The sequence below is a fragment of the Lissotriton vulgaris genome, chromosome 9 (assembly GCF_964263255.1).
Source record: "Lissotriton vulgaris chromosome 9, aLisVul1.2, whole genome shotgun sequence".
Lineage (NCBI taxonomy): Eukaryota > Metazoa > Chordata > Amphibia > Caudata > Salamandridae > Lissotriton > Lissotriton vulgaris.
This window is the reverse complement of record NC_141697.1, coordinates 248,980,020-248,998,761: the sequence shown is the minus strand read 5'-3', so window position 1 is coordinate 248,998,761 and position 18,742 is coordinate 248,980,020. Positions and strand designations below refer to the sequence as shown.

The following is an 18,742-nucleotide window of genomic DNA, read 5'->3' as shown; positions in this document are numbered from 1 at the left end:
CGTCACGCGACGCCGGGAACGCCCCCGTGTCTGGTCCGGCATTGCCGGCACCTCCCTTGTTTTTCCTCATGGCCGCCTTTCGTCAGCTCTCTCCTCCCCCTTTCCCGCCCCCTCCCGCTTCTCTCTAATGCCCGCCTTCCTGCTCCGGCCTTTCCTTTCCCGCCCCCTCCCGCTTGTTTCCTCATGGCCGCCTTTCGTCAGCTCTCTCCTCCCTGGCCGCCTTTCGTCAGCTCTCTCCTCCCCCTTTCCCGCCCCCTCCCGCTTCTCTCTAATGCCCGCCTTCCTGCTCCGGCCTTTCCTTTCCCGCCCCCTCCCGCTTGTTTCCTCATGGCCGCCTTTCGTCAGCTCTCTCCTCCCTGGCCGCCTTTCGTCAGCTCTCTCCTCCCCCTTTCCCGCCCCCTCCCGCTTCTCTCTAATGCCCGCCTTCCTGCTCCGGCCTCTCCTTTCCCGCCCCCTCCCGCTTGTTTCCTCATGGCCGCCTTTCGTCAGCTCCCGGCCTCTCCTTTCCCGCCCCCTCCCGCTTGTTTCCTCATGGCCGCCTTCCTGCTCCAAGGCCGTCGTCGGCCGTCGTCAGCATCTCCCAAAAAAGTTCAAGGTACGTGTGCTAGCAAACCTTTTTTTGTGCGTAAGAGCGCTCAAGTTATATAAAAAAAATTTTTTAAAGAAAGTAGCAGATGCCTGCATTTCCGTTTGGCAGGAAGGGAGCGTAGCTAGTAGTGTTGCCGAGTGGCTTCAATCGCCCGAGATCCACACCGGGTCTTCCCCCTTTTTATTACCAACTGCACCCGTGGACCTGGCCACTTTTTCGCGTGCATAATAAATAACTTAGTGTTGCATGCAGCGCTTGCGGAGCTTATTGGTATAAATAAAGAATAAGAAATCAAATTACATAGGAGGAACACGAGCAGCTAGCAGGCGCAGGAGGGCTCTAGACGGGCCTTCCCCTCTGCCCACAAGTTTTTTCTGCGGATACCGCGGACCGCATTCTTATCCCCGGCACCCACAGATGGGACCGAGATACCGAGGTGGCGGCATATATAGGGGAATGGAACCTGCAAGCACATTTCGAGGTAGTGTTTACAGAAACCCAGCTCTACGCATCCTAAGGAAAGGGCACAAAAGGAACATGGCGTACCGAGCAAGGTCCGGTAAGAGAGTACAAAATGTATGTTAAGATTCTTTCTAAAGCGAGCAGAGAGGCTATCCCGCCCCTCGGGCTACCTTAGTAGCAATGGTGCTCTAACTCAAGAATATAGAGTTCGAAAATGTCCCTTGGTCATGGTGTGATGAAAGGTCAGGAATCATCCGAAATTAAAAGTCCCGGCATAGAGGACCACTTCCACAGGCCACGCAAATAGGCTTAGTCACGGCACCGCAGGTTCAAGGTGGAGCAAGGGGTTATCACACCTGTGTAGTTAGTTGGGTCATTTGAATGCCTTACTGCGGAATTATCAAAGCTAGAGAAGTGATTTATTGTGCTACTGAACGAATGAACATAAGCAGTTGAAGTACTCTCTTGAACGATTCTGATTGCTCGAAATAGCGTGGGATTTTTAGTCACTAGGTTAAAAAATGTTTTTCACTGTTAAGATGTTTTAAAACTCTTATTTATAGCATTTCAAAAAGCCTTTGAGTCCAGCGGGTGTGAAAACAGCTGGACACTACGCAGTGGGTGCATTACCGGAATACGTTCCTTGCTACCTGTTTCCAGGCGTCCCATTGTGAGGCAGCGCCTGGTGGCTCAGTGGACTACTGCTTCCATTGCCGGGGCCTGTGTCCGACATGGTCACAGGTTTAAGTCCCGGCGGGTCCACCCAGCCTATCATTCATCTGGGGTCGATACACGAGTACGAGTTGGGTAACAAAAAAGAGGTGTTGTTCAGCACCAAGGTGAACGTGCGTTGTTAAAAGTACATATGTTTGGTTATGTTCAACGAATGAATCTGTGTGCCCCTGCTTGTGCCTCTGTGTGCCCCTGTTGTCTGCTTGTGCCTCTGTGTGCCCCTGTTGTCTGCTTGTGCCTCTGTGTGCCCCTGTTGTCTGCTTGTGCCTCTGTGTGCCCCTGTTGTCTGCTTGTGCCTCTGTGTGCCCCTGTTGCCTGCTTGTGCCTCTGTGTGCCCCTGTTGCCTGCTTGTGCCTCTGTGTGCCCCTGCTTGTGCCTCTGTGTGCCCCTGTTGTCTGCTTGTGCCTCTGTGTGCCCCTGTTGTCTGCTTGTGCCTCTGTGTGCCCCTGTTGCCTGCTTGTGCCTCTGTGTGCCCCTGTTGCCTGCTTGTGCCTCTGTGTGCCCCTGCTTGTGCCTCTGTGTGCCCCTGTTGCCTGCTTGTGCCTCTGTGTGCCCCTGTTGCCTGCTTGTGCCTCTGTGTGCCCCTGTTGCCTGCTTGTGCCTCTGTGTGCCCCTGTTGCCTGCTTCTGCCTCTGTGTGCCCCTGTTGCCTGCTTGTGCCTCTGTGTGCCCCTGTTGCCTGCTTGTGCCTCTGTGTGCCCCTGTTGCCTGCTTGTGCCTCTGTGTGCCCCTGTTGCCTGCTTGTGCCTCTGTGTGCCCCTGTTGCCTGCTTGTGCCTCTGTGTGCCCCTGTTGCCTGCTTGTGCCTCTGTGTACCCCTGTTGCCTGCTTGTGCCTCTGTGTGCCCTTGTTGCCTGCTTGTGCCTCTGTGTGCCCCTGTTGCCTGCTTGTGCCTCCGTCTGCCCCTGTTGCCTGCTTGTGCCTCCGTCTGCCCCTGTTGCCTGCTTGTGCTGTTGGTGTGTGTGGAGGGCTCTGTGTGGCTGTGTGTGTAGGAAGCTTTGTGTGGCTGTGTGTGTGGAGGGCTCTGTGTGGCTGTGTGTGTGGGGGGCTCTGTGGCTGTGTGCGGGGCTCTGTGTGGGGGTGTGTGTGGGGCGGCTCTGTGTGTGAGAGAGAGAGATTTGTTTAAATACCAGGATAATTGCCGGCAGCAGCACCCTTGCCGTGTAATGCCTTGTACTACATCTGTGTTAGCAGTCGCCTCAGGCTGTTGTTTTTTTTTATGCAGGGGACGGGATTTGATCATGCCCATTACGCCGTATTGCTTTTCAAAGGCAACTGTTGCAGAGCCAAGTGGGCTGTTGAAAATTGTGTTTTCTCCACCTGCCCCTGTTGCCTGCTTGTGCCTCCGTTTTCGTGCCCCTGTTGCCTGCTTGTGCCCCTGTTGCCCGCTTGTGCCTCCTTGTGCCCCTGTTGCCCGCTTGTGCCTCTGTGTGCCCCTGTTGTCTGCTTGTGCCTCTGTGTGCCCCTGTTGCCTGCTTGTGCCTCTGTGGGCCCCTGTTGCCTGCTTGTGCCTCTGTGGGCCCCTGTTGCCTGCTTGTGCCTCTGTGGGCCCCTGTTGCCTGCACGAGTTGGGTAACAAGAAAGAGGTGTTGTTCAGCACCAAGGTGAACGTGCGTTGTTAAAAGTACATATGTTTGGTTATGTTCAACGAATGAATCTGTGTGCCCCTGCTTGTGCCTCTGTGTGCCCCTGTTGTCTGCTTGTGCCTCTGTGTGCCCCTGTTGTCTGCTTGTGCCTCTGTGTGCCCCTGTTGTCTGCTTGTGCCTCTGTGTGCCCCTGTTGCCTGCTTGTGCCTCTGTGTGCCCCTGTTGCCTGCTTGTGCCTCTGTGTGCCCCTGCTTGTGCCTCTGTGTGCCCCTGTTGCCTGCTTGTGCCTCTGTGTGCCCCTGTTGCCTGCTTCTGCCTCTGTGTGCCCCTGTTGCCTGCTTCTGCCTCTGTGTGCCCCTGTTGCCTGCTTGTGCCTCTGTGTGCCCCTGTTGCCTGCTTGTGCCTCTGTGTGCCCCTGTTGCCTGCTTGTGCCTCTGTGGGCCCCTGTTGCCTGCTTGTGCCTCTGTGGGCCCCTGTTGCCTGCTTGTGCCTCTGTGGGCCCCTGTTGCCTGCTTGTGCCTCTGTGGGCCCCTGTTGCCTGCTTGTGCCTCTGTGGGCCCCTGTTGCCTGCTTGTGCCTCTGTGGGCCCCTGTTGCCTGCTTGTGCCTCTGTGGGCCCCTGTTGCCTGCTTGTGCCTCTGTCTGCCCCTGTTGCCTGCTTGTGCCTCCGTCTGCCCCTGTTGCCTGCTTGTGCTGTGTTGGTGTGTGTGGAGGGCTCTGTGTGGCTGTGTGTGTAGGAAGCTTTGTGTGGCTGTGTGTGTGGAGGGCTCTGTGTGGCTGTGTGTGTGGGGGGGGCTCTGTGTGGCTGTGTGTGTGCGGGGCTCTGTGTGGGGGTGTGTGTGGGGCGGCTCTGTGTGTGTTTGTGTGTGTCATTTGCGATAGATAAAGCTAGTGGCATTGTAAATGACAATGCCATTTATTTATGTTAAAAAAACATAAATAAAAATAATGTCAAGAGCAATGGCAATAGCTCTAACTTTAACAAAGGCAAAACCATTGCATTGTAAATGCTTGTTTTTGGATGGCTTTCTTCCCTAATAGTCTGTTTGTCTACTTCTGAAGATTTCTTCTTTACAATCGTTTTTTATACTGATGCACAATTTACTTTGTCCTGTTTTTTCCTCTGGCTCTCTTGCATATTGTGTATGCTTGCACTCCATCCTATGTGTCCCCCGACCTCATACACCCATATTTCTCATCTCACCCTCCGTCCTAATACAGTGCTCTTTCTCTGTGTGCTTTCTTTTTCGCCTCCCCCGCCGTTCCCCTTACCCACGTTGGTTTCTCTATAGGATAGTGGAGATATGCTTGAATCCTCTGTGGTGCACAAAGCACCAGAAGGTGTGCTTGGTGATGCCCTAACTGATGTCCCACACCACTTTACTGTGCCTTTCAAAATCACCGCAGCTTTGCAAAACACAACATGAAAACATTCTGTTCGAGGCATGTGAGTTGTAGATCATATACTTTGCATAAGCCTGCCATCTAGTGTTGGTCCGGATGTTTGCACTTTTTTTTTCTTCGAAAAAGTCTTTGCCAGTCACAAGGTAGGGGACTCCTCCTTTCGGTGAAAGTGTGCATGGGCATCGACTCCATTGTTAGATGTTTTTTTTCTGCCGTCTGGTTTGGACGTGAATTGCTGCGCTCCAGTTCGACACCGTTTCTCGGGTTCCCCTCGGCGTGCAATTCACAACCCTCGACAGTATTGTTTTCTCTATTGCATTGCCCATTCTCCACGTATTGTTTCCATTCAAAGTCTTTGATCAGAAGATTCGTGGAGGGCAGTTGAGCCTACCCGCGTCTGGCCCGCTAGCAGTCAATGGAACGGACTCCATAGAAATTCTGCCGATCGTTTCGATCCAAGATGACTCTCCGTATCCGTCGCGCTCGACGTCATGAAATGATTCAACAAAGCGGCTCCTCACCGGACAGCTTCATGGAAAAATACGACCAGGAAGAATTCCATGGAACAAGGAGCCGAAGAAGAGGAAGAACACATCTCTGTGTCTGAAGCCGACTCTGACACGCAAGAGCAAGAAACACCAGGTCAGCGTACAGTGAGCACTGACACTCCCCTGCCCCAATACTTATCGAAGGAAAAGGCGCCAGTCTTCTTCTGCCCTCGGGCCAAGGTTGGCACAGAGAAAAGGGTTCGAACGACCCACCCCCCTGCTCAGCACCGAAACATTCAGACAAGCCTTCCGGCTAGGGATTGAGTTGGCCCCGGTCAGGCATCGATCCGAAATCTTCAGCATCGAAATTCAAGCATGTACTAGTAACACTCCCTTCGGCGCAGAAAACCAAATCTTCGGATACGAAGTTGAAACCTTCGACTAGTCCTGCGCCAAAAACCAAACCCCCTCCTTTTCCATATAAAGAGCCTTGTTTCGACGTTCCGCCTTCTAACATGGACCCGAAACAAAAGGAACTGACCCTCAATCCAGACACTGGACATATTCATGTGAAATTACCACCTAAAAGGAAACCAGAATTACTAAAGGAATACCACATTCCACTTAAAATAAAGAATGTGGGTACTAATCCTTCTCATCCTATTACACCTCCTTCACCCATTGACCCAAATGTATTCATTACACCCACAAATTCTCCACAACCACAGTCCCCTGATCACAAGATGCTGGGAATGGTGATATACCTCCGGATATTCTTTTTGATCCATGGGAGGATTACAATACAGATCCTAATAACAAACTGGATCTATATCCCTCCAACCCCCTCCCCCCACCAGATGACAATATAGGATACATAGAACTACTAAATACGGCTGCTGAGTATTATGGGGTTCAACTTCATAAGGAGGCCCTTGAAGAGGATTTTCTCTTTGAGACTTTAAGTTCCTCCCAAAGAGCAACACAAACAACTACCTATACTCAAAAGAATGCTTAAACACGCAAACAAGATTTTTAAAGACCCTGTGCGTGCAAGGATTGTCCCACCCTGAGTGGACAAGAAGTATGAGGTGGCACCTACTGACCCTATTTACATCAAGGGCCAAGTTCCATTAGACTCCATGGTAGTATCTAACGCTCACTAAAAAGCAAACTCAGACCACAGGAGATACTCCTCCTCCTGATAAGGAGTCGAAACTCATAGATGCCTCTGTCAAAAGAGTAGCTGCGCAACCAGGTAATCACTGGTGAAATGCAAATACCCAAGCTCTTTTAACTCCCCACGACAGGGCTCATTATGACAAGCTAGATAAATGTATACAATTTTTGCCAGTTGAACATAGGACTAAAGCTAGTGAATTAATTCAAGAAGAAAAATTAATTTCCACAACGTCCATTAGATGCTCTTTAGACGCAGCTGATACCGCAGCTTGCGCAGTAAACTCTAGCGTTCTGTTACGGAGACATGCTTGGCTTAGAATTTCTGGGTTAAAACCCGAAGTCCAAACCTTTATTTTAAATCAGCCCTTTGATAAAGAGCACCTGTATGGGCCTACAGTAGATACTTCTTTAGAGAAGATACAGAGGTCGCGAAATCCATGGGGGCTTTGCAGCTTCCTTCCAATCGGGGCTCCTTTCACTACTCTTTTTACGGGGGGGGCTCAGAGAACATATCAGAAAATCCCTCCTCCTCTTACAAATGCAATAATCAGTCACCCTCTTCAAGAGGTTTATTTAAAGGTGGATTTAGAGGTAATAACGCACTTAGCAGAATGCAGAAACAATGCCATGATGGCTTCTGGATCCAGTCTGGTGCTGGGGAATATTCCAGTAGAGATAAATCTGCAGTTGAAGAACATTACCAAATGCTAAAATATTGTTCTATCAGCTGTTTAAGGCTTTTTGTTTTGCTTTCCTCCTTAGCCCTCTTTTTTCAAGTCACCTGTTGTGATGCTTTTCATACTGTACCCTTGCATATATTTCACCCTACCGCCTTCATTATGGCACAGTGGAATCTCAATTTGGTACTTAACTTTTTAATGTATGGTTCCTTCGATCCGGTGCATAATTGTACCCTGAGGCTCTTGACTCTGAACAGTGTGTTTGTCATTCTCGGAGTGTCAAGTGATTGATTCACTACCATTGTTGCTCCCCCAAGCTCATCACATTCTCGCATTTTTCTTTCCACCATATACTTTTAAGTAGGATAAAAGGCTGCAACAGCTGGATCTTGAGTGGGCCCATTAATGGGATTAAGAGTACAAGGTGGACAGATCAGCTCATAGTCCGATTCGCTGTTGCGTAGAAAGGAATGGTACTTCAAAAACAGATCTTATTACTATGGATTTCTTTTTTGGGTGGCGGGAGGGGGAGAGAGAAAATGAACCTCCTGAAGGTCTTGAACATTTGATCAGGTAAAAAGGCTACTACTATGACCCTGGCTCAGGAAGTTTGCCTTTTGGATGTCTGCCAAGCTGCCACATGGGCATTTGTTCATGCATTCACCAAGTACAAGACTATTAGTTTACTGGGAGAGTCATTTTACCCAATTGGTCCTATAGGATTTACTGCTGTAAAGCCAGTTCCTTAGGATCACCTCCTAAAGTCCCATTGCGTGTGGTATTGATTCATAAGGTGTCACCCTACTCCCCATCGATCATCCTCTCCGTTGTGTGGTATAGCCTTTTCAGAAACATGTAAGTACCAGGCTCGTTTACGAACAATCTCTGTATTCTCAATTTGTCAGTCATGCTCCATACTCGAGGTGTGAAAAATGTAATTGAGTGAACTGACGCCAAAGCTTGGGTGGGACCTCTTTATATAATCACATGAACATTATTAACGACTGAGGCCAATGTGAATAGGAGCTATTGCATAGAGTTTTCTAAAGTTACAAGGTGAGGAATGTGTGGCTGATGTTTCAACCAGACAGAGCATTACCGAAGGCAACTAACTGTTTTGCCCAATTGTACAAGACTGGGTAGTAATATTGAGTTGTGGATATTCTTGTGCCACGTTTTATTTGGGAATTTTACCTTTTTGCAAATAACAACTATGGCTTGAGAATTGGGTTTGTCAAGTTGCTACCATTTCTTTATAATCTCTGTATGTGTTGGTAAGTTTGTCAATATCATTTGCTAACAATTGCAGGTGAACTCCTTGGTTAATTCTTTAAAGCAAGAAATTGCAAGTTTAAAGACTGAAAACAAGAACATTGAAAATGTAAGTCTTGATTACATCTGTATTAATTTTATATTTTGAAGACCTTGTGAATTATTGACTTGCTTAGCTAGTGGTGCAGGTTTTTCCAAACTTAATGTGTGAGGAAGGCCCTCCTTATTTTCATTGAACATACTTCAGTAAAATGACTGTCCACCAATTGTAATGTCTGAATCCTACCATGACATGGTATCAGTAAAACACAGGACCACTGGTATATAAAGTATTGTGATTTATGTTATCTCAGATTATTTATCTTTGAAATACCCAAGCCAGAGGCTGGGAAACCTGAAACCTTTTACATGATCCAGGAATGCCACTTAAAATGTCAGTGTCTTGCAAGATACTGAGTTTGTGATTTTACTCCAGCGCATAACTGGTGAAGTCTTGCCCGAACCCTTTAGCTCCCTTTTCCAAACCCAGGTTTAGGAAGGCTAGAATAGAGTAGGATCTGCAGCGCTTTAAATAGTCGCGTACGTTTTAATTCTATTTAGATTATTTTCTTACTTTGATTTTGCTTTTGTTTCTCTTTAGTAGCAAAATGCATTCATATTTTAAGATTTTCAGCAAATGCGGAAATCTAATATAATGACTGACGCCCATGACCACTTTATGGGAATTTGGATGTTTAGTATGATTGATATTTATCTAATAATATTTTGAGTTCTGTTTTACTCCTATGAATAATAATGTTAGTACCGAGTCTGCAAAATTTCGGGGTTGCCACTTCGGTGTGTACTCTGTCCAAGAACACTCTGCTATGTATAATATTGCTTCTCTGAATACTTTGAGAAGTGCCCCGAGGTGCACTGCTTCTTCATAATCTTTTCAGGCTGGTTGCTTAAATAAATACTATAAACCATCTCTTCCGGTTTTTTCACTTCTTTATTTTCGTTGAAATGTGCTCAAATTCACTGTTATTCAAATAAAATGCTTCCAATGTTCTCCATATTTATAATCTCATGAAACATACATGTATTAATATATTCTTTGATGTTCATACAAATATGAACAGTCTCCCTAATGCATTTCGGGCTGTTAGGTTCTTCGTGAGGGGGAAATTGGCTGAAAATAATGATACAATAATGTAATCAAATGTTCGTAAACAAACCGTAAAGATTCATAATGGTGACTGAAAAGTTAATACCCGAGTTTTAGTATAATTGTTATAATTTTGCACCTCATTTACATGGCTCATGCATTAACTTTTTAGTCACCTAACTAGCCCAAAATTAAAAGGACCAAGCTCCTTGTCCACATCATAAGTGCCTTGTGAGTGCTCTGTATACCCAGTCGTATAAGTAATGTCAAGTGCTCTATCCATGCTCATTCTGATACTAAACACTCAAGATTATGCAGAATGTTCCCCATCCTAGAGTGCACCAGTTGGCTACGATTTGTTGTATTTCCTCCCAGTTGAAGGTACAGTATTTCAGCTTTTTCTCCTGTAATGTTTTTTATACATCTGCTGTAAACTACTTATTTTTCTCTCCACCTGATCACCATGTCCTCTTCTTCTCTGCCTCTCAAGAAACCTTAATTTGCTCTTTTGATTTTTACATTCTGCATCGTAAAACCCTTTTTTTAATAGGTTGCCCTGTAAATTCCTTCGGTGGAGCCTTATTAAACTTACTGCGTCCTATTTTTATACGATTTACAACTGCAATGATTACATTCTTATACCTTTCACTACCTATTCATATTTTCATTTTTGGCTCTCCTGCTTCCCACTGTATCTGAAGACCTTCAAGCAGTTCCATCTCTCTCTCTCTCTCACGCTCTCTATACTAGTTGATATCCGTATGCACAGTAAACGTCTGTTTTTACAGTCTTATCCCGATCCTCTCAATCTCCAGCTGTAAACAAGTTCGCAAGAGCCAGTGTTCCCTTCTGTCAATCGTGAGACCTGGAAACACAAGACTAAGTAGAAGTACCAAATAGGCACACAAATATAATCAGTTGGGCATCTCTGTGATCCTTTCCAAACTTTTTGGCCTGCTGGTGACTCGGTTGGAAACAGTCAATTCAGACACGTTAGCCCTGGTGTTAGCATCACCTCGCTCCATATCATGTCTATCTTCGAACAATTAGTGGCAGGAAAAACATGTTTGTAATATTATATATATCCTGTAACTCATCATAGAGTAAATTATCTAGGCTGATGTTTTAATTATTGTCTCCACATATCAACACTGGCCCTTTGCAATACTTGTTCAGACCAGTCTTCATATCTTCTATTGCTCACTGTTTGATTACCCCCACCCCTACTCCCCACCTAAATACATGCACAATAGGATTTATCATCTGAGCCGAGTTCTCAAAGCTCTATTTTGTACATCGGTACCCAATTAAAAGTGGAGCTGTTTTCCTCCCATGCTATGCTAGTTGACACTAAAGTTAACAAGTCCCAAGGGCTGCCCCTTATGGATTCTCTTGATTTTATGTGTATAAATCCCTAAAACTTCATTGACTCCACACAAATCCATAAGTCCTGGATGCATAATACTTCATTCACCTTTAGCATTCCTTTCAGAGTCCATTGTGTTCCTCAACCTTGTTAAATCATGGATATTCCAGCTCACAACCCTTCGGCCATGTGGGAGCGCAGCTATTCCCTAGTCTGTCACTTAGACCTGACCTCACCTGTTCATCTAGATAATAATGGTCATAGGCAGTAGTAATAAAGGTTTAATTCACAACCAAGCGTCTGCTGCAGCAGTTTAATCAAGCAGGTGTTATACGTTTGCAGCACAATGCTACAATAAATCATTGGGGCCTCTACAAGCTGAAATTGATTGTTTCTTTAGCAGAAAAAGGCCTGACTGGTCATGGATTAATCAGCTCTTGTCTCAGCCTGCAGCTAATCTCTGTATTATAGGGCCTCATGAGGTGCCGGTTGTAGGCAGTTTTTTTTAGAGGGGCTGGAAAACACGTTAACTTGCACTGCCTTTCAGATTCCTTCTTAAGACCTCTGCTTAGTTCTATCCTTACTAATCAGTCCAGTTTTTGAATCCATGCATTTCTCTCCTCACATTTGTCAATTGCAAACCAGTTTTTTTCAGGTGGCTATGACCCCCAGAAGATGCATGAGAAGCGGGCCATTTCTGCATTACCTGCTCATGTTATTTTCTCTAAAGCTGCTACAAAAGTGAAACTTTTCTTTTACTGAAGAATATTTCTGCTTTCCTTGTCTCACAGCTGATCACATTGCCTTCAGTCTTTTATTCCCCTGATGTTTTCAAGAATGAACAACGTTGGGCCCAGGGAAGTGATCTCATTCTCAATATTCACAAGAAAATCTTTGTTAAATAGATGATAGGCTCCTTGTGGGTTTTAAGGCCCAAGCTGTGAAACTCTGTCTGCAAGCAAACTATCGATTGTTAGGAATCAAACCATCTCATTTTGCAAGCTTCCATTGATTTGTCTTCCTGGTGGCTTTGAGGCCCAGGAAGAAAAGCCGCTACTTCAGTTATGGTTCAGGCTATATACCCGCAGACAATTTGTCCTCGTTTCACTCCTTTTCTAATCATTACTTCCTTGATAGAGACGCAGCCACAGTCCTAATAGGTCATGCTGCAGTTCCCTTCTCTGAGTCATCAGCACTCCACCTTCATCCTTCAAACTTGTTGGGAGGGGTTCCTACTAGGAATCTGTGTTGGCAAGAATCCATCACAAAAGCAGGTCATGTACCTTGGGTCACCTGCTTTCATATGGACGCAATCCCGCCAGCAGTTTAATTATTGTTCTTCAACCTCCCCTTCTGAGGATTAGTTTACTTTTAATTTTGTTTGATTGTTATTTTTGAATCTGCTGTTTACATCCTTAGACTTCGCATGGGTGTGGTATAAAAAGGTGGAACTGATGTCACTGGCTTATGTGGTGCCTTGTAAAGAGACAGTGTTGCGTCCAGTGAAGCTGCTTGGATACAGGCATGGCTTCATAGATCCTCACATAGCGGCAGTGATTCAACAGTTCTGAAACCTTTTTACAGATCCAACTGTAATCTGGAAAAAAAAGTTCTTAAAAGGAATCTGTTTTACACAGTGATATCGGTGGTTTTAAAATCATGATTGCTTAGTACTCTCTTAGGATCTACGTTGGGTAATACAGTGGTATCCAAAGTTGATTCTCGAGAGCCACGGTCCTTTCAACTTTTCAGGATAACTACTTAGTGTGACCAATTCACAGTTTAATCATCTATATTTAAATTTGTCTTGTGCTTGTCCTGAAAACATCTGTCATGGTCTTCCCTTCAAAGGATAATTTTGAGTACCGTATATTTACACTGTTAGTCCGATTAAATGATGGCCATCCCAGCCATACATAGACTTTTTGGGGAGTCCCGAAGCGACCATACACAATGGTTCACTTATCTACTCAATGGACCAAAACGATCTGTAAGGGCAAAGATCCAAGGACATTTCAAGTAATAATTACCATTTAACAACCTTGAATTGATGTCTTTAGTCATTGACTGATTCTCTGGGAAATGATGGCATTACTTCTACAGCTAATGTGCAGTACTTTCAATTGTTTTTTAACACTTTCCTTCTTTATAAGTTGCAGCATTTATCAAGCCCAGCTGGTATTTGCCATATTATAATAATATGAAGAGGTATGGCTTGAGGCGTCAAGATGGCGGTCGCACTCTGAGTGCTCCAGACCCCCTCCGTCATCCGCCTCGCATGGGCCCACTAATATCGGCCATCGACGTCCCAGAGTTTTAGGGACGACTCCTACATCCTGCCTGCTTCGCACTGACCCCTCGGGGGCCTGCCTGCTGCCCGCGTTGCCTTCACTGGCCCTTTGCTCCGGGCGGCCTTCCTCTTTCAAGATGGCGCCCCCGCGCTGCCTGCTCCTAGTGCCTGATCTCTTGGCTGGGCGCCCCAGCTGCTCCCTCCCCGCCCTGCTCACCTGCGATCCTCCTGACGGCGGTGGCCTGTACCGGTGGGGGGGGTCGGGCTGCGGTCTGGACCCGGGGAGTAACCTTCCACCCCGGTGCCGGTGGATTTAAAGGGCTGGCTCCGGGGTGCATCGGCGGAGCTCGTGGGAGCGTAGCAGCGCCTGAGGTCTCCTGGCGGTGGAGGGGACCGGAGGAGGATGCTGCTGGGAGGCGCCGGGTGCGGCGTTCCCGCTCGCCGCGCCGCATCTACACCGGCTGGCAGCCCAAGAAGATGGGTCCGGGCCTTGACGCCTTGCTGGGATGGCTGAATGCCGGGCCCTGGGTATCGTGACCGCCGAAGCAGCTGAAGAGGCACCTGGAGCCGTGCAGCCTGCGCTCTGGCCCGGAGGAGGTGAGGAGGCGGGGGTTTGCTGTGTGGGCCTCCTTTCCCACCGTACCCTTCGGCCGCCGTGTCGGGCCGCGTGGACGAGAGACGACGACACTGTGGTTGAGGTGGGCAGCGGGACTGTGCGCTGCGGTGCTGGCGAGCCGGCCGGGCCTGGACTTGCATCACTATCTGCGTAGGCCCCATTGAACCCCCGTATGCGTCCCCCGCTGGGTCGCCCCTCCCCCCCACCTCTGGCCTGCTGTGAATGCTTGCGCCCTCCGCCATTTTGGGGTGCGAGGTGTAGAGAAGTGCTGGGGACCCGCAGGGAGGCTGACCCGCGACATTTTGAACTCTTTCCTCTTGCAATGGAGGCAGGTAGCTGCGGGCGGCAGGCCCTGCAGTGAAGTAAGCCACCCTCTTTACCCACCCGGATACCGGATAGTTGGGGTTCCCGACTCCAGGGTACCGTCGGGTTCCCTGGCCTACCTTGAACCTGCGGACTGGACGTGCCCCCCCCCCCCTTCATCCCCCTCCCCCTTTGACTGCAGGCTGTGGGGCGCGCTGAGACTTGGGGAGGGGCAGATGGGCTGCTGTGTCGGGTGGCACACGTGTGTGCCTGCCCCCCTTCTTACCTGGAGGCCCAGGATCTTAAGGTTGAGGCCTGTGGAGGCGTCCTGGGGTCTTGGGCCCACCGAGGTTGCCTCGAGGGCCACAATTGCCACGAAGAGTATTACCCTGGAGAGCGGTCGCCTCCCTCCATCGTAGGGGAGTGGGAAAGGGATCGGCCACCATACCGGGTGGCGGGGGCCGCGTCAGTGGTGCTGCTTCGTCCCCCCTCCCCCCCCCGCCCCCAATCGAGCACCTCCCCCTGAATCGTTGGGAACATGGGCAGGAACCGTGCTTCTCAGGCCACCACTCCCTCAACCCAAACAAAAATGGACCAATTCACCAAGCCTGATCGCGACCCAGCGGCTGGGTCTGCGGCTGCACCTGGGGCGGCTGAAGGGGACCTCTCTACTATCCTGCAGGCGATTAGCGCATCGCAGGCCTCAGTGGAAACCAAGATTGGTGAAGTGCGGGTTGACTTGGCACTGATTCGGCAAGACCTACGTAATGCCATGGCCCGTATTACAGAGGCGGAGTCTCGTCTTTCCGCGGTGAAGGACAACATGGGCACTCTCAAATCCCAAGTGGCCCGCCTGCAGGCACAGACCGCGGAGCTACATCGAAGGGCTGAGGACGCTGAAAATAGGGCCCGGAGTGGAGAAGGGGCCCACTGACACCTTCATCGAGGCATGGGTCCGGTCCTGGATCCCCAAAGAGAAACTCTTCCCCCTGCTTTGCGGTGGAGCTCCCGCTTGCTCCATTATCCTGCGAATCTTCAACTTCCGGGACAGGGATGCGATTCTGGAGGCCGCCAGGGTGCAAGGTCCACTGCACATCCAAAACCCTGAAATCATGGTCTTCCTGGACTATTCTAGGGATGTGCAAACTCAACGTCTGTCCTACGACGAAGTCAAGCAGAAACTCAGGGCCATGGGCCTCGGTTATGGACTCCTCTTCCCGGCTCGCCTTAAGGTGTTTTTTCACCCTCCCCCTCCCTGAAAACGATGACCCAACTCGGCCAGGAGATACCCAAGGCCCAGCGGTGCCGAACTGGATCCAGACGACGGGGCAACCGCGGGGGGCGGGGACTCTCACGGTCCCGGCGCTCCTCGATTCAGACCTTGAGCCAGAGGGCCTCCTCCCCTACTCTGGTGTCTGCCCTTGTCGACATGGGTAGCGCCCCGTGATCAGACGTCACTCGGCGAGGGCCTTGTCGGACTCGGATCTATCTGGAAGCCCCGTGATCCGTGGCTCTGGTGGGGAGGAGGGGTTGTGATCAGTGTTACAAGTTGTATGCCTTCATTCCACCCTTCAGGACCTGCTATAGCGAGCCTATCCCCGACCCTGGTAAGGGGGCTCTCCCCTGACTCCGCTGGAAGACCCGGCCAGGGTTTACCTTCTCACTGCCATCCTGGATCCGAACCATCTTGTGACTTCTTTGTTATCCACTCCATGCTTATCCATTGTGGGCATGCATCCGTATACATGGAGGGGGGTCCGACTCAGCCATGCTCCTGATCGATTTTTGCTAACCGCTTTAGAGTAGCGAATCACCTCTTTGTGGTGTAGTTAGTTGTTGGGGTTTTGGGGCGAAAGATGCTTCCACTTCAGAAGTGTAGGTTGGGGGGACTGGAAGGGACAGGGGACCGTTGTTCCTCGACAGTTTGTTTTGTTAGGCGCCTACGGGCCGCTGGTTGCAGTTCTTCTTGGTAGCTATGTTTCTCTGATTGATCCACAGTTGACACGCAGATCACATCTTCCATCAGTTTGTTATTTTTGGCCGCCTACGGGCCGCCATCGGGGGCTCCCATCGGTAGTTGTGTTTCCTCCTTCCTTGGTTTCCACAGTTGACAAGCAGATCACCAATTTCCATGGCCCCATTTCTGAGCTCGGATTCGGGTGGGTGTTCCCCTCCGGGTGGGTAAGGTCCCTCGTAGTTATCAGCCCCTCCACAGTCCATTCCCTTAGATGACTTACACCCTCACTAGACCTATCCACATCCTTTCCTGGAATGTCAATGGCCTCTTAGACCGAATTAAGCGCACAGCTCTCCTCCGCGCTGCTCACCACCACACGCCGGACATTCTCTTCCTCCAAGAGATGCACCTCCTGGGTACACAATGCAACTTTCCTTTGACAGGGTCGGGCACTCTGGTTTTACACGGGGCTCCCGGTTGGTGGCCATTTTGCTGAGGAAAGGGCTTCCCTTTACCCTTGCTAAAGCAGAGTCTGATGCGCAGGGCCGCTATGTGGCCGTCTCTGGAACCATTGAGGGGTGCCCCTTGAGCCCCCTATCCCTTTACATTCGCCCTCCACTCCTGTCTCCAACACTTTGCCACCTTACACAAGTGATCTCCTCCCTCCCGCAGGGTCTTATGGTGGTGGGGGGCACTTTAACGCAGTTCTGGAGCCCCTGCGTGATACGACGGGGACCCCATCCGGAGCCCGTGTCACCTCCGCGAAGATCCTCTCAAGCTGGTCCTCGGCCCTAGGTCTCTGTGACGTGTGGCGGGTTTGGAACCCCCGTGGGGAACAGTACAACCACACATCGGCAGCTCATCATACTCACTCCCGAATTGACCTTCTCCTGATGCCGGCCACAGACTGCCAGCTGGTTTCTGGGGCAGCGATACTGCCATGGGGGATCTCAGATCACTCTCCCATCTCCCTCCGTCTCGGGTTCCTTCCGACGGGTCCACAAGCGACCTGGCGGCTAAACGCCTGGTTCTTTTCCACCATTACGGGCTCGGTTTACTCGCCGGGGACGCTGTGGGAGGCTAGCAAGGCTGTTATCCGGGGGGTGGTCAGGGGACTGGTCCACACGAAGAGGTCGGAGCAGACGGCCCAGCTTGTCCAGCTGGAATCCTGGGCGGCACAACTGGAAGCAGCTCAACTCACTAGCGACCCGGGGGATTCCTCCTGACAACTAGCAGCAGTACGCAACGAGCTCCGTTGGATCTCGTTGGAATCCACTAAGATGCTTTGGCATTCGTCGGTTGCACGTATTTATAGGTGGGGTGACAAGAATGGCAAGCTCCTCCACAACCTTGTGTCCTATCCCAAAGTCAACCGTATTATTTCTGAGGTCCGCTCGAACACCGGGGCCCTCCAAGTGACTTCCTCCGCCATCGCACAAACCTTTGCTGCTTACTATGCGACCTTCTTCACCGCTCGTCCCTCAGGCGCTTCTCTGGCTGACTTGCTGGACGGGACTGGTACCCGACTGCCGTGTCTCTCTCAAGAGACTGCAGAAGCTCTGGACCGCCCCTTCACCCTGGAGGAAATCGAGGACGCTATCTCGCTCTTACACTCCGGTAAAATGCCTGGTCCTGATGGGTACCCTCAAGAGTACTATGCGGCCTTTCGGGATATTTTGGCCCCCCATTTGGTGGACCTTTTCCGCCATGTGGCGGAGACAGGGACATTCCCGCCCGAGTCTGAGGTCTCCATGATAGTGGTTATTCCGGAGATGCACCCGCTATCCCTGAACTGTGCGGACTACCGCCCGATCTCACTGATCAACACAGAGATCAAGATCTTCGCTACTGTCTTGGCTCAGAGACTCCAACCCCTCCTGCAAGATTTTGGTTACCCTGACCAGTGCGGGTACATGCCTGCTAGAGGCACTTGTCACTGCTTTCGTCATCTCCACCTGGCTCTGGCCCACCGTGGTCGCCTAACCCCGTACTTGGCACTGCTTTTCATAGACTTTGAGAAGGGCTTCGATAAGGTGAATTGGGATCTGCAGGATGTGCTGGACACGATGGGTTTCGGTCCCTCGTTCCGCCATCTGATCAGAGTTCTATACACCAATCCCAAAGCCCGAGTACTCATTAATGGGGAGCTGTCTGAGGCATTCCCGATCCAAAGGGGTACGGGTCAGGGGTGTCCGCTCTCACCACTCTTATTCGTGCTGGCGATGGAACCCCTGGCGGCACTCATCCGACAGTACCCACTTATTCGGGGTTGGGCCTGGGACTCGAGCCAGGTTGATAAGCTAGCCCTATATGCGGATGACGTTCTGCTCTATTTGGCGGACCCAGATAGGTCTGGCCCCAGGTGCCTGGCGGCTCTTTCCGCTTTTGAGCGGGTCTCTGGACTCCGCCTCAATCCGGCGAAGTCAACTTTGTTCCCACTACATCCCTCCAGAGACTGCTACGACTGGCAGTCTGACATCCCCCTTAGGAGACACTCGGTCAAATATCTTGGCGTTTGGGTAGCTCTTCTGCCAGAACTCGAATGGGCCTTAAACGTTACGCCATTGGTCGTCCGGATGAAGGCGGATCTCAAGAGGTGGCAGACCCTCCCCCTTAACCCCCTGGGCAGGAGTGCACTCTTCAAAATGATGGTCCTCCCCCATTTTCTTTACAT

At 50.0% G+C, this 18,742-nt stretch overlaps 1 protein-coding gene across 16 annotated transcripts in view; it reads left to right on the top strand.

Annotated features, from left to right (window-relative positions):
- KTN1 (kinectin 1) overlaps positions 1 to 18,742 on the top strand; it is a 467,921-nt gene that overhangs the window by 389,855 nt on the left and 59,324 nt on the right. For all 16 annotated transcript variants that reach the window (XM_086937462.1, XM_086937458.1, XM_086937457.1 and 13 more), the window contains one exon: positions 8,427 to 8,498. In XM_086937462.1, the coding sequence (XP_086793588.1) occupies positions 8,427 to 8,498 (72 nt within the window). The remainder of the gene's footprint in view (positions 1 to 8,426; positions 8,499 to 18,742) is intronic.